General features: G+C 39.2%; 1 protein-coding gene across 3 annotated transcripts; it reads left to right on the forward strand.

Annotated features, from left to right (window-relative positions):
- Positions 1 to 269: 269 nt before the first annotated feature.
- zgc:174863 (uncharacterized protein LOC100136852 homolog) lies at positions 270 to 10,926 on the forward strand. Of its 3 annotated transcripts, none has more exons than XM_034203529.1 (9): positions 270 to 434; positions 6,454 to 6,524; positions 6,620 to 6,958; positions 7,406 to 7,699; positions 8,652 to 8,774; positions 9,699 to 9,734; positions 10,409 to 10,453; positions 10,575 to 10,610; positions 10,718 to 10,926. In XM_034203529.1, the coding sequence occupies exons 2-8, from the start codon at positions 6,464 to 6,466 to the stop codon at positions 10,607 to 10,609; spliced, it is 933 nt and encodes a 310-aa protein (XP_034059420.1). In that variant the 5' UTR covers positions 270 to 434; positions 6,454 to 6,463; the 3' UTR covers position 10,610; positions 10,718 to 10,926. The 3 variants fall into 3 exon arrangements, with proteins under 3 accessions (XP_034059420.1, XP_034059422.1, XP_034059421.1); XM_034203530.1 differs by lacking the exon at positions 270 to 434 and adding an exon at positions 4,766 to 4,856; XM_034203531.1 differs by lacking the exon at positions 9,699 to 9,734.
- The last annotated feature ends 5,231 nt before the right edge of the window (positions 10,927 to 16,157 follow it).

Genomic DNA, 16,157 nt, shown 5'->3' on the forward strand with positions numbered 1-16,157 from the left:
CAATGTAGAAATTATGGTTGTTTTACTGCAGCTCTTTGTAGTTTTACCCTCCAGCTAAAATGTTATGAACTAAAAAGATAAGGTTAACATTTAGATGTATGATAAAGTTGACAGGGAAAAGTTGTGAATCATCCATAAAGGATAACCATTGTAAAATGAAGGCTATATTGGCAAGCCTTTTTTTAAGCAATTCGAATTAAAGGAAATGAATGGACCAAAATGTTGTTCAAATAACTTTTTCATTATTTTCTTAAATGTGTTCAGTGTCACAACTGCGCGAAAGCACCTACAAGCCAGCCTATACCCTAGCCCGCCGCTCTATTCAGAATGAAAGTGAAAGTAAGCTTGTTTGAAGCATGCAAACAGTCGAGTAGATTTCAGATAAACGAGGGATCCACCGACAAGAGAAGTCGACTTCTAGAGGAGCGTGTGCGGTGAGTTTGACGTGGCATTTTGTGTTATATTGGCGACATCATGGATCATAATGTGTTATGTAGGCAAAGTGTTCCTACATAATGTAGCTAAGTCAACCTCCATTAGGATTTTCTTTGATGTTTTTCGACAGTGTCCTTTAAATACTGTATTTGTAACGTACGGAAACGATAGTGTATGTATGATATATTTCTGGAATTATGTGTTAATTGTTTCTATGTTTACGGGGAAAGTCGATCTACTCAATGCCCTCGTGAGCTCAACCTCGCTCCAAATACAGTAGCCTATAGCTCCACTGGTAGGATACTTAACATGACCCAAAACTCTTCTACGCCTAAAACCTTTATAAAATACCAAAGTTATGAATGTTTTACAGTGCTTCCTCTTGTATTCTCTAGAATAGATAACTAATACGGAACAGACACGTCCGACAAGTTACAATATTTGCATACACAGCACAAGCGTCACAACAGTGCCTAAACTGCCATAGACGTTGTTAACTTAGACTTAAATAAGCAATGCACAATGAAGTTGCTTGTAGCCTTTGATTTCCACACAATATGTTTATGTCACATTAAATTAAACAATACAAGTATTCTATCACTTTGAGATATATGAAGTCTGTTTGTACTAAAATAATAATAATAACAATCACACAATTGTTTTTGTTATTTAAAAAACGTTTTTGCCATAATTAACACAGTGGTAAACGTTTAGGTAGAGAAGCCTTGCAGAATTAAAACTGGGCTACATCAGACACCTTTGCTGTTAGATACTAGTAGAATAGTGCAGTATTGCATGTGTTTATATCATGTTTATATGTAATACTAACGGCCACTCTCTTTTTATGTATGTTAGTTTATGTTGGAATAAATGTTACTAACTAGTGGGACTTTCAATTCCCATTTTTTTTAAAAGTTGAAGTGAGTGTTGCATGGGCTATCAAAAAGTCATCAAAAGTGATCATCACCATGGTTTTTGCTGTTTTGACAGAGGTAACGTTGCACACATTCAGGAAATGATGAAAGTGAGAACTGAATTCTAGATCACTGTTTATAAATATTTCCTGACTTTAAAACGCTCTTCAGTAAGAAGAGGGGTTGTTGATGGAATAGGAAAATATACTTTTTTATTAAGAGGTCAACATTCTGAATATTGGATCTGTTCTGGTACATGGCTAAGGCATAGAACATATAACCATATTGTTTTCACAGCCCTGTCTTTCCCCTGATAATAATAAAAAGTATTATTATTAATATTGTCATACTGATTTGAACAACTTCATGGTTACCTCTTGTTTTTTTTAAACTTAGGATCATATACCATTGTTTAGAATAGAAAACGGTTCAGGTGTGTATCATTTCAAGTTCTCTTGCCTTCAGGTCAACGCCTTCAGGACGTTGACACAGTGTCCAAATAGGAAGTGAATAAAAAGGCCAGGCCACTCGGGTCATATTATCCATGTTTTTAAATAAGGAAAACAATTATGACAGTACTCCCAGGAGAACACTCTGTCATAAACTGTATTGCTGTTGAAAACCACAATGTGCTAGATGTTAACCCACATGCAGTGCATATCCATAACTCAGTGTTGGACTGACATATGGGATGTGCTGTATGTGACCTGTGTGTATCAATCAGAGGATACATTCTTGGATTCAATCCTCAAGCGGTTGTGTGGGAATGCAGATGTTTATTCACCCTGTCCAAGATTTTTAGAAAGGCTTCCGCCACATAACAGCTGCAGTTAATTATGCTTTTGGTTAGGATATTTCTTTTGTGTTTTTTTTGCGCTGTGATTGAGTAAGAATTCTCTGACTGACTGAGTTAAAATATACAAAAAAGTTGCTTTGGTGATGGGAGGCTGCCCCTGCACCTTTGTGTTATGGGAAATAGACACATTTCTTTTTGCAAAAGCCTGTTCCGTTTTGATCATGTGGATGAACAAGCTGTACCTGAGTCCAACAAAACAGCACAATGTATTCCTATGCCTTTTAAGGATGGTTTGGGCACAAGGTGGGAAGTCTCAAACTTGAGTGAGTTCAAAATAAAGTACATTTTGTCAATTTTGTTGCAAGTGCAGAGAGACAGAGTGAGCTACAATCCTTGGGTCTAACACTTAACTTTATGAAAGCAAATAAAAAAAGAGCACAGGGATTATCACAGAAATGTGTTCCTCAGCTCTCTGAAGTGAAGAAGAAATTGCTTAATATGTGTCAACTCTTGAGCTTTCAAGTTTTTCATTTTAAAGTGGATATCTCTTTCACTATCACTTCGCTTTTTTCTCCCCTGTTTTATTTCTTGCAGAGTTAAGTGGCAGTTCAAGTGAAAGTAAATACAAACACTGAAAAAGTGAAAGTGGAAAGCTGGTCAAGCAGGTGTTTGATGTTCAATATCCAGTTACAATATGAGAAACGTCTAGGAACAAAGAGCAGTATTGCAAAAACAAAATATACATTAAATACATTAAAGGTCACATGTCATGGCCATTTCCACTGATCAAAATTCCATTGTTGAGGTCTACTAGAATAGATGTATACTGTGCAATCTTCCAAATTCACATTGGTTTCGCATACAGCATCTCTGTAAACTACGTGTATTCACTCTCTCCACTAAACGGCTCGTTGCAGCTCTTGCCCCCCCCCCCCTCCCTCAGTAGCGTGGCGTGGGGAAAAATGTAGGGGAAGCCCATTTTTTGGGTCGGGGGGGGTGGTCAATAACGTAACCAGATGAGTGATTACAGCACCCGGTATCATTTTACACACATTTGTATCACACAGATGCAGGACTTGCACTCGCCTGTTATCTAACCGAAAGGTCCGCACGCACTCTCCAGCTGAAACTCTCCTTATTAATTTAAGCATTTTACTTATTAATGTATGCAGACAATAACACAATCTATGTGATTTTTGGATTTACCGTGCCTCTCAATTGCCCGTGACAGGTTGGCAAGGTCGATGAATCCTGAAGTTGCCCAAGGATTGTTCAGGGAGCACGAATCCTTGTCAAAAAGAAGACATGGCCAGCAAAATAGACGCTGAAGTTTAGCGCTTCCAGTTAGCCACTCCGTGCGGACATAATTGTCCTCATTGAACGTCCGATTCTCTCCCTTTTTCCTCTGTGTACACACAGCTCGAGTGCGGGCATTGGCCTGTCATCTGATTTAATTTTCAGTTGCTGCTGTAGCAGAAGTTTAGTAAAGTTATGTTTGATTAAGTACGCCAAATCTCCACCCTCCATAATGCTTCATTTGCTTGATAATTTCTGACGGCGGTGATGACAGTTACAGTATTAAAACTGATGTTGATGTGATTTGATTGGATGGCAGTGTCCAATCAAATCGCCAGCCGCCAGCCGCCTCTGAAGGGAAGCAAGAGGCGGCTGGCTTCCCTTGGCATGGCCTTGACCAATCACAGGTTGGCAGGGGCATCACGTGGGCCTCATCTGATTGGTCAATCCCTCCATTTTTTTTCACCAAGGGAAGCTAGATTCGGCTGGCCTCCTCTCACAACAGAGAGTGCAATCTACTGTTTCACCATAACATCTAGAGGGGCGCTGTTTGTTTCACTCTTTGTAAAATACTCAATGAGAATGGGGGAGCGACGGGCCGGCAGCAACACACAGCAAAGGAGAATTATCGAAACAAAACAAAGTGTTTTTATTTATTTATTTAAATTATAACTACAATCCGAAAAAACAAGGGAAGCCTGGCTTCCCTTGGCCTCCGGGAGAAAACGCCACTGCGAGCCCAGTGTGCTCCGATTGGTCGGGACGTTGTGAATCGCGCTGAGCTCCGTGGAGGTGTGATTTCCTTGTTTAGCGATAAACAGCGAAACACAGCCAAACTCACCCTGAGCACACACAAAGTAACAGCCGAAGTAAAAACAATAAGTGTGGCTTGATATTGAGTAAGAAAAAGGTTGATAAACGCTGTGAGAATGGGTCTGCTGAGAGAATTTCGCCGCGATCCCAACTGTCTGTTATCAGCCTGCAGCCAGGGAGGAGAGATAGCTGCCTGCACTGAGTGTGTGAGGAAGTCCGTGGATTGGTCAATTTGGACCAATCAGCGGGGGCTTAACGTAACGGCTCCGCGGACGTGACGTAACGTAACGGCTCCACGGATTGGTCCATTTCGTTCCGGGGACGACATTATTATTACATTACATGTCACTTGTTAGACGCTTTTATCCAAAGCGACTTCCATACTCAATACTGTGGGCAATCCCTACAGGAGAAATTTGGGGTGAAGTGTCTTGCCCAGGGACACAACGACATGCTGACTGCAGTGGGGTTCGAACCTGTGACCCCCTGAACCCAACACCAAGGCTCTATCCACTGCGCCACACGCCTCCCACATGACATCATGATGTCCTCGGAAGAATCAAATGGACAGTGACGTATCTCCAACGAGGCGTTTTGGGGAGGTATTACTATTTTCTTAGAGTTGTACTCCCTACATGGTGTACTTTGAGGGTTTTGACTCTGCACACCGTTTACATGCATAAAAACCTTCATAACACACAAGGGGACGGGTACTAACCGGAAAAGCATGACATGTCACCTTTAAGATACCCATTTACCATCGAGCAACTGCTTTGGTTGCATTTATGGTACTGTGCAGGTCTGAATCTAATACCCAACCTTCTTGAAAAATGTGTAGCCTGTGAACAAACATTTTACAGAAGATGGCGTCGCTAATAAGATCTCGCTGTTGGCACATTCTTTATAAATCAAAAGTAGACGGTTCAAACAGAAACCAGAATCATTTCAAACCCAAGTTTAAACTGAGTTCTTTCCGTGTTTTTTTCTACAGTTTTTAGGCCCTTAAAGGACAAGTATTGCAAATTAGCAGGCTTTGGCAATCTAAGGCTCATGTATCTGTTTCTATAAATATGAATGAATATGTAGAGAAAATGAATTATCTTGCTTCCTTTTACCTGTGTTACATGTCAGTTTGTCTGCTTGGGTGTGTTTGGGTGTGTCTCTCCCTTCTTTCCCTGATTGTCTCCCTGCAGGTGCCGCCTCTCCTTCAGGTGATCCCCATCCCGTAATCAAATCTGTAGTTTATTCACTCTAACCCTGCGTTTCTTTTTTCTTCAACAAAGAAAACTTGGGCACACAAAAACAGGGCCATGTGTGGAGGGGAAGTGTAAGAGAGAGACTGTAGCTTTCCTCAGGCCTTTTATGTAGGTACAGAGAGACAATCAGGGGAAGAGGGGAGAGACACACACAAATACACACAAACACACACAAACAGACATGCTGACCTGTCTTTGGTCTGTTTAGGAACACCTGTGTCTAGGCATGCATGTATACTATGCTATTGGGAGAACTTAGGCAAGCAACAATAAACTCAATTTATAACTTAATAACGGAGTAACACATTCTATCATCTCATCCCCAACGCCCCCCATTTTAAGCTCTTTTTGTCTGCCAGGTGTATTCAACCAAAGAGCCCATGAATGCAAGGTATCTATGGCAACTAAGGAACAAACGTGCAAACCTAAATTGAAATCAGATCGTGAGATATATTTTCCAAATAGCTGGAGGGCAGAAGAAAATATCCAAAGGAACCGCCATGGTTTGGCAGTCAATACACGCTGTGTAGTACCTGAACTCTGAGAATGTTGGTCTTTAGCAAGTTCACATTAAAACACTAACTGCTATGAGTGCATGCTTCAAGAGAGAACAAATAGTCCCTTGTGACACAACTAGAACCATCTTCAAAGTGTTGCTAAACAATGTTAATGTAAAAAAAAAAGAACTGACCAATTCATTTTGATGAGCTGCATATTGCTCTTTGTGCTTCCATGTGTCATTGTTCAGGGTATAATGAAAAGAGTGCTTTCAGAAGAACAATGCAGCAGAACATCATTGGTTATCATTGTGTAAATAAGTTTAACAATAGTGATGTCACAAGGGCGAGAAGTGTAGGAGTTGTTAACTTGGTGCATAGCGAACTTGACTACCCTTTTGTACTTTAGATATTAAAACGAGTATGTGTTTGTTTTGTCATTTCAGATAAATCAACATGGCCTCAAATGGTGTCCTTCTTTTGTTCACTTTCATCCATCTCAGCATTGGACATACAGGTACATTTTGCTGTAATCTTAGAATTTCACGTATGAAATGCTGTTTGCTACTGATGTAGCTTTGTGTCTCTATAACAAAATATTTTCTGCTACAGCTTTTGTAGATCTGGAAGTCCGTGCTGAAAATGTGGGAAAATATGGCCAGCAGTCATTGCTGGAATGTGTTTACATACACTCACCAGAAGCAGAGGGTGGAAAACTCGTCTGGGTCGAGTGGAAAAAAGAGGGAGTTGAAGAAGCATTACTGTCTTTTCACAAAGGTAGCACTACAGCAGAGTCAGGCTATTCATTTGCTGAGCCGTCCTGGAACACCACAAACAGGAACGTCTCCCTGCTCATTACCAGCACTTCTGTAAAGGACCAGGGAGAATATACATGTAACGTGATGACAGAAAGTGGAGATGGATTCAAAAACACCCGGCTTAGAGTAACAGGTGAGACCCTCCAGCCGTGGTTGACCACTGCACTGGAACTATTTGTCACAACAATAGGTGACCATTTTGAGTCAAATGCTATTCTGCTAACTAATTTAATATCTTCACTGCAAGTACAGTTGTTTCTCTAAACATTTGTTTATTCTGCTTGCTAACTGAACATGCATTTATAATACGTAATTGCTGTCTTGATACTTGAGACAATTCAGAGATCCAGGGGATTTTCCTTGCTTATCTGATTGGTATTCCCCTTGCTGTGTTTAGTTACTTTCAGTTTCAATGTTACATAAGTCAGTTATGCATTGCTGCTTACCACATATTGCACTTTATACTTCTTTTAGAATATAAGGATCAACAAACATTTTCTTGATATTTCATTTGTGTCATTTTATGATGGGGCAAGGTTCGGCTTTATGGTCATGTTTTTCCTCCCTCTATCCTTTACAGCCAAGTACAACAAACCAGCTATAAAATTAGACCCTCAGACAAGTACCCTGATGTGCGATTCCGACAGTGGCTATCCAGAAGGTCAACTTTGCTGGTTTGATGAGTTCGGCACAGAGTGGACCAAAAGCTCTCAAATGGAGGCGAAGAAGACTGAAAGTGGTCTGTTTAACCTCTCCAGTAAGCTGACTTTGATGGACGGATCTACTTTCTCCAGCTACACTTGCAAAGTGTTTAATGTCAGTGGAGGAAACGAGGAAGAGGCCACATATACAGTACAAGAGCCAGAAAAGACAGGTATTTGTTGCTGATTACTTCGCTTGATAACTTTTAGGCCTTTTGGTTCACTTGTTCTTCACACAAGGAAATGCCATACAAACATTTCAGCCACTGTTACATCTGAGGTCTCGATTTACTTGAAGTCTGAAAGCAATGACTATAACTGGAGTTGCATAAACAGACCTTCATTATTGATTGCACAACTAAAAAAGACTTTGAACCCCAAGCCAACTTGGTGCATTATTTAATAACATAAAATACATACTGTTTTCACACACACGTAAATATTATGTACACATGACCAATATGTATATATGTTCATTTTAATTCATTTCTTATTTTATAGTTATTTTATCATTTGTATCTTTGATTCTATCCTTAATTGTGTGAATCTGTGCTGTCCTGTTTTCAATCCTACCTGTTGCTCTTAAACTACTGAATTTCCCCACGGGGATTAATAAAGGTCCATCTTATCTTATCTTATTTGTTTTGCTGCAGAGCGTGACAGAGGACTGAATTATCCCACAGCAACAAAACGTGTCAAATGTAGTTTTAATAGGCTTGTTATTGGCAGGTCATACAGTTGTATTTATTTATGACAACACATCTCTGCTTCAGTTGTTTTTGAACTGTCATGTTACGGAAAACTCCAAAATATTGCTCCTCACAAACAAAGAAAGCTATGCTTGACAGTCCAGGCTACCGGTTAATGCTTTTTGTGTTGTTGAACTACAGCTTTTCTTCAGTTTTATTTATTATCATTAACTGAAAACCCTTTCAAAAGAGCTGACGTCATTTTCCTATGGCCAAATTGTGCAGACCGCATTGGAAATTAAAGTGCAAGTGAAAGTAGTTTGCAAGAGTAATATAGGGTGAACATCCAACCAGTCTGATTTTACCAATAGAAGCTCACTGTTTTTGTTCATGAGTTAAAGTATTAACACATTTAATCTTTCTTGGTTTTATTCAGGACGTGCCCAGGGGAATAAGATGGATGGCACCACCAAAGTAGTCGCTCCTCTGGTGGTCATCGGATCCCTGATCGTAGGGTTGCTGCTGCTGATGCTGCTGCTTTACAAAAGGCGATCTCAACGTGAGTACAGTCACAGGCACTTGCTTGTCTTTCGGTTAATATGAACCATTATTGAGGATTAACATGACGCATATGAAAAAGTACAGGGTAGACAAACAAACCTTGCCAGTTAAATGTAGGATTTCCTGCTTCCTTTAATAAAACAAGAAGCAAACAAATGTACCACATCCCATGTTAGTCTACACGAGACAGCCACAAATAATACAGAAGTATGCACTACGTAGTGTAAGCCACTTTGAACAAAGTGTCTGCTAAATGTATTACAGATGTATGATAAGTGTTGACCAAAAGTAGTACATTCGTATAAGTATGTATCATTAAGAAATCCTTGTCAGCTGAAAGAACATACCGTGCATCCCTAAAAGTATATAACGTTATCTAACACTATGGAAATAAAACGATTAACTGGTGATCAATTTGGATAACGATTGAACATTGATCGTTTTGCTTGCTTTATCATTCAGAATGTCCTTTAATTTGTGATAAGCAGGTGTGAGTAGTTGCAGTATTACTGATAGAGACTATACAAACACTCCAGCCCCTTTACTGTGATATTTGATCGAGGTATATATTTATATTTTCAATGTGACCATATAATGCTACCATTCTGTAATGTTGGGTCAGATTTCCTCAGTGGCTTTCTGTAAACAATAAAGAGCTGACAGGAAATAGTCTTAAAATATATGAAAGTTAACGCCACAATGGTTGGAGGTGGAAAAACCTGTAAAAGTAGACAAGTTAATCAGGATGGGAAAGTACACTCTTTTATTGTTGGCTTGAATCCAACTGTGTAGCAACTGCAAACCTGTCATTAGTCTAAACTGGTCGAGTATTTTCCATTGTTCACATTGTACTAAAGGGTCTTGCGTAAGTGTTGTGATTCAAATAGATCTGATTTTAATTCATTCATCATTTCCTTGACAGTGGTCCGGAGGTTCTCTACACGACCCCTTATTATGGGTATACTTATCTTGACTTACTTTAGAGGTTCTAATCATCTCTGTTGATTTTTCTATCTATCAGCATATTTGAGCTGCCTGAATCACTAAATATCTGCAACAGAAATTCAGACAGATAAGTGAGTGGTTTAGTGAGCTAAAATATATTAAACATTGTTTTTAAATGACCTTGGTTTGTATTTATTATATTTATCTGATTAATAAGTGTTCAGTAGCCTCCTGGACTGCATATTTTGAGCCAAACATCAAACCAAAGTCACTCACCACCACAGACCGGTCAAATTCCAAGCTAGGGAAGGTTGTCTCCCGCTGAGCTTTTAACCTTGCTCATTGTTCTGCTTGAGGACATGTTTATCAGTAACCAAGAACGTTTCCTGTCTCTGCATGAACTTTGTATTTTCATGTCTAATTCACTCTCTTGCTTTCCTCTGGCTTTCAGATGTGTAATGTATTTATATAATGTATATACGTAAATACATGTATTTAGTAGGTTTTCCATGGTTTGTGCTAAACTCAGCTTGGGTACCAATCAGTTTTTCCACTCATGATAAAACCTGACTCATGTTTGGAAACTCACTGCTGGGAATCTGCCTATGCTTACGTCAACAACACTCTTATTATGGTTTTACACCCACCCCAATGTAACTCACAGTTAAATGTTTTTATTTTTTCCAGGTGACCATCAGCCGGTTGACACATGTGACTCACCTGTTGAGCAAGGTATGTCTAAATTACAGTATTTTGACTCTAAAACAGTGTATTATACAACTTTTATTTTGAATGCACTCTATGAGATTTCATCCCGGCTTCGATATTAAATATTTTTGCTGTTTATCTTCAGGAGAGGATCAATCATGCCCAGACAGTCCGGCCTGAGGTAATTATAATGCTCCAAACATCCTAATAAAGAAGATTAGTTCCTACAAAACAATATTACATAATCTAATAGCTCTTCCACTCTCTCCCTCCCCCCTCTCTCTGCAGAAGATAGTGCCTGTCACATGACATGTGGAAATGCACTGGCAACCTTTGAAATCAACACTTCCTTGTTTGCTAATCTCACTGTTTTCCTTACTGCAAACAACTATAACCAGAATTAACTTGTACTACTGTGATGTTCTCAGAGGATTTGTTTGAGCTTTATTTACCTTAGCTAAATAGGTGAACACTCCAAAATCAAGTCTAAATCTAAAGAAAGATCAGGATATATTTTTGAATCAGTGACGGACAACTAAAAGGCATGGGGTCACGTAAGGCCCTGTGACCTGTAAAACCCCATGAGGATCTGAGGATGTGTAGAATCACCAGGAAATAATAACTAATGAGGACTTATGGCGCGTTTCCACTGCAGCGGGTAGCCCCGTTTAAGCGTCCTTAACCGTCCTCAAGCGGCCAGGCCGGTTTTTGGTGGCGTTTCCATATAGCCTAGTACCGGCCAGCGGGTACTTTTTCCCTCTTTTTCCGGCCTCATAAAATCGTGGTTCCCTCAGCCAGGGCTGAACTAGTGACGTCAACACTCTCGACTGCTGATTGGTCAGAGAGAATCGTCACAAGATTGCGTGCGAGTTCATCCCTAGCGTCGCATATATATCTAGAAGCAAGCTTGCAGCATTTTTATACACAGCATTTTGTAAACGGAGGAGCTACAAAAATGGCTACTTCTAAGAAAAGCACACCGTGGTCGACCGAGGAGGTGACGACGTTCCTTCATCTCATTGGGGATGATAAAATCCAGCGGGAGCTCGACGGAACAACGAGAAATGTGAACAAAAACAAAGCTGATCGCCCCGCCTACACTGCGTTACTACCCCAGGTCCTAAACTGTAATGGAAATGCGCCACGGCCTGGGCCGGCCAGCGAGGCAGCCCGAGGCCTGAGCGAGGACGCTTAGGGACGCTTAAACGGGGCTACCCCGCTGCAGTGGAAACGCGCCATAAGTCTCTGATGGAGTTTGGTTATTGGAGGGACATTTTTCTAAATTGTGCCCACGCAGTGAATGTAGCTTTTGGCAGCTTTGACCCTTGTTCTCTCTCTGTTATTTGTCAAATTATGTCAACGTTACAAAGAAAAACGTTGAATTATATTTCTAGGAATGGTGTGTGTCTGTGTGTGTGTGTGTGTGTGTGTGTGTGTGTGTGTGTGTGTGTGTGTGTGTGTGGTGTGTGTGTGTGTGTGTGTGTGTGTGTGTGTGTGTGTGTGTGTGTGTGTGTGTGTGTGTGTGTGCCCAACGAAAAGCAGGCAATGTCTGAAGGTAAAGATTTTTATTTTTCTACGATCATGACTTGATAAGTAGCGTAACATGTGTGAAGTACAAGAGTGTGTTAGAAAATATACTGTATGTTTCTTACGGTAAATATGAACCATTCAAAAGCAGAAATGTGCCAGGCGATCTCAGTTATCGCGACCTTGACTTATCTTTAAATCCGATTTTAGCCCTTGCTGCTGCGGAACATTCAGGCCCAGCTAATTTCATATCCTTATTCTAACCAGGAACAAAGATCTCTAGAACAATTTTGGTGGCGCTTCCCCATGTCACATGATTTCCACGTATCACTTATTTACTCTATACAAAAGTGTGTTGTGTTTATAAACCAAAAATGTGTTCCTCTTTATTGTCGGTCATGAGGATGTTGTGTAACTTTTGGCAGCAATGTGCGGACGTTTTTTCACAGTGGACACTTATCTTAATCCTCTCAGGCCTGTTTTTGGTTTCATTCTTCAATCTGATACTGGCTTTCTTTGATGCAACAATATTTTCAGGGAACGTGGTTTTTGTTCTGAGCCCTGCTCTGTATGGAGCAGCTCACTATTGTACGTAAAAGCTTTGTTCTAATTGTAGATATCGGCGTTAATCATTTTGTGTTTGATAGGAAAAAAACGTCGTTATTAAAGTTTGAAGTTTTTTTTATTTGAAACTCTAACATGAACAATTCAACTTAAAAATGTAACGCTTTTTTGAGCACTGTGTGAATACTGTTTTGATCCATCTGTGAATATTGTAATTCTGTGTGTCTGTGTGTTAATTTGTTTTTCCACAACCTCATACATTATGCCATAGGAAAGCACTGTCAATATTACTTCATTCAGTCAAAACAATGATAGGACTAACCTTTAACTGCTGTTGTGATTTTTTTACATGCAATAAAAGTCAAATTGAAAAAGATATTGAATGTGAATTATTTTATTGTGTTAACTTTTGCCATGGACTTGTAGATTATATTTCAGACATAGCATTTATTTTTGAAGGATTTCTCTCAAATGTGTACGGACATAGAAACCAAAATCACTTTCTGGTTATTCCTAGGGGGATTTTCAAGTTACGTTGGCTGTGTATGCAACACATTTAAATCTCCGGATATAACATGGTTTCTTGATGAGCTCATTTGGCTACAGAGAGGTATACAAGAGCCGTTCCCAGCGTTATTTCCTTGTTCCTCTTTCATTTCACTTTCTATTGAACATTTAAAATAAATGAAGGAATCAAAACCATTATCATCATGTTCTTGTAACAGATAATTGATCATCGGCATGCAATGAGTTACTCTGTAACTTTCAAACCTGCACTTTCTGACTTTTTTTGTAATCAAAATTGACTGAATCAACTATTGTACTTACAGTATGTGGTTTTAAATAATGTATAATATGATACAATTTGAATGAATACAATATATATCAAACTTTATGATATAAACATTTGTTTAAGATTTCAAATGAAAGTGAAAGTCAGCTAATGAGAATCTGAATTCATCTCAATCCTGCCATCTATTGGACAGACATCCTTACAACATGTTGTTGCACAGGTGGACTACAATAAACGCATTTATAGTATTGTAACAAACTCGCATGTTGTTCAACACCTTGTGTTAGATAACATTTTAAAAAGCATAGGGTACATTTTTGCAAAGTATGATGAATAGTGTTCTTATGTTCCCCTTTTTACCTTATTGTCTGAATGTATTCCTTTCATATCATTACTTTCCCATGTGCACGTATTGTGCATTAAGGCCATCCATGATTAAGACAATGAAACATGTATCCATCTTTGTTGTGCAGGAAAAGCTTGGTCTGTCCACACGCAAATATGAAGACTGTTGGTCACAAGCGTGACAACAAGCGTTTAAATATGATGTGCTTTATAACACTATGAATTATGGTCTCAAAACTGTATCAACACATCGGAAAGTATCGATATATATCATTGATGATGACATGTATAGACAGCGGCGTGTCTTATATTATACAAGCTAACATGTTGGCTAGAAAATTCTCTTGGTGTTCGGATAAGGTTAAGGTGAACCTCTTTAGAGCTTATTGTACTCCTCTCTATACTGCCCCCTTGTGGGTCAAGTTTAAGAAGGCGAGCCTCAAGAAGCTCCAGGTTGCATATAATGACTGTCTGCGTATACTGCTTGGAAAACCAAGGTGGTGCAGTGCAAGTGAAATGTTTTGTAATGCACGAGTCAACACGTTCCATGCTCTCTTGAGAAATCTGATGTACAAATTCATCTGTCGATTGAATGTTTCTCATAACTGTCATTATGCTGCTTTCAAATCCGTGACTCAGTACTGTACGATACCAGTCACCTCTGTGGAAACATTGGTATAACTGCCTTTTTTAATTTATATTTGAGTGTTGTATGTCTTTTAATAATGGACCAAGAGTCTCTTCAAATAAAAGCTGATGATGATGATGATATAATGTTGATCAGTTTTTGGTCATTTGTGGGGAGGTTAAATTGTATTTCATTATACAGAAATATACTGACAGGTGTTACTATATTTTTTCGACACCTATCAATGAACTCAGAATGCTAAAGAAATTGAAATGTTGATATCATTTTGTGTAAGTCTTTAATTTCACATTAATTGTGAATAATAAACGTCCTTTATGGTGAGTTGACTTTTATCATTTTTTAAATTTTGAAACATTTTGATACCCATAAGAAACTGGACCCATTTCTACTTTTGGGGAAATTATGGGGAACCTAATTTAGACAAAATAGATCATGCAGAACCCATTTCTGACAAGTAACCCCCCCTAGTGTCAATGATCTGAAATGTGACATATATGTCACATTGGGCTTTAATGGTAAAGTAACTCTTGTTTATAACTTAATTAATGAAGATGCTTTTTTAGTTTACATTTGTTTTAACATTCTTTGAATTGAAGAATAAAGAATATATTAATTACATATAATTGAATCAGCTAAATGAACTGAGCAGATCATAATCATATTTCTAATTATGCATATATGTCACTCCAGATTTTCTGAGAAACTGTGAGGTTCATTTATTTATCTTATTTGTTTCATATCAATATGATCAAATATTTTTTTCAAAACAGGTTAAATGTAATAAAGGAAATGTTATGTAAGCATTATAATTCTGAAATGGCTTGAATCTTACCTTTAGCAACAAAAAACAAGCTTTTGAAATGTAGCTAGTTGTTGTGCACCGACAGAAATGCTAGAGAGGTTCATGTTGTTTATGTTTGCTTTCTCTCATTCCAGGCTTCTTGATTGTTTGCACCTGTCATCCATCCTGTGTCTCCTGTGCTCATCAGTGTCAGCCCTGCCCCTGATTGGTCCCACCTGTGTCTTGTCACCCTGTGCTTAAATTCCCCTGTCTCCCAGTGTTCTTTGTCAGTTCGTATTGTCTTATGCTATGGTCAGGTCGATGTTTCTTGTGCTCGTGAAAAGTTTCATTCCTCACTACGTGAGCGCTTTCATTTTTTGTTCGCTAACTTCTGGGGAACGATTGAGAGGCTCCACGATCCGCCATTGCTGTAAAAAAGTGGTCCATTGGAGTGAACGGAGATGTCGTAACTCTTCTATTATATGGCTCTGACTCAGAGGTCAAGGAATAGGAGATAGGGTTAGAATTTAGGAGCTGATTTTTAAACTATCCGAACGCAACCCCAGTGTTCTTTGTCAGTTCGTATTGTCTTATGCTATGGTCAGGTCGATGTTTCTTGTGCTCGTGAAAAGTTCCATTCCTCACTACGTGAGCGCTTTCATTTTTTGTTTGCTATTTTTGTCATCTCGGCTAGAGATTGATAGTTACCCTTTTTGTTGTTCACTGCTGTATTGGAAAATAAAGTATCTTACAAATACTTGACCTCTGTCTCCCGGGTCGTGCAATTGGGTCCTACATCCTAAGTGTCTGAGTTCGTAACAGAACGAACTGACCATTATTGACCCAGCCGACCCAAGAAAGCTTCACGCCGCTCTGTCAGCACATGGCGTGAAGATTTTTCATTACGAGGAACAGCTAGGCATAGTCAGCCAGGAAATGCAAGAGCTGAGAGGACGCCAGGCCGGGATTCAGGAAGACTTATCTACACAGATGCAACAACTGGTTGCCCAAATGAATCATTTTTTCACTCACGAACAGACTGCTCCTCCGGTGACGTCATCCACAGCTG

This window comes from Gymnodraco acuticeps, unplaced genomic scaffold (genome assembly GCF_902827175.1).
Source record: "Gymnodraco acuticeps unplaced genomic scaffold, fGymAcu1.1, whole genome shotgun sequence".
Lineage (NCBI taxonomy): Eukaryota > Metazoa > Chordata > Actinopteri > Perciformes > Bathydraconidae > Gymnodraco > Gymnodraco acuticeps.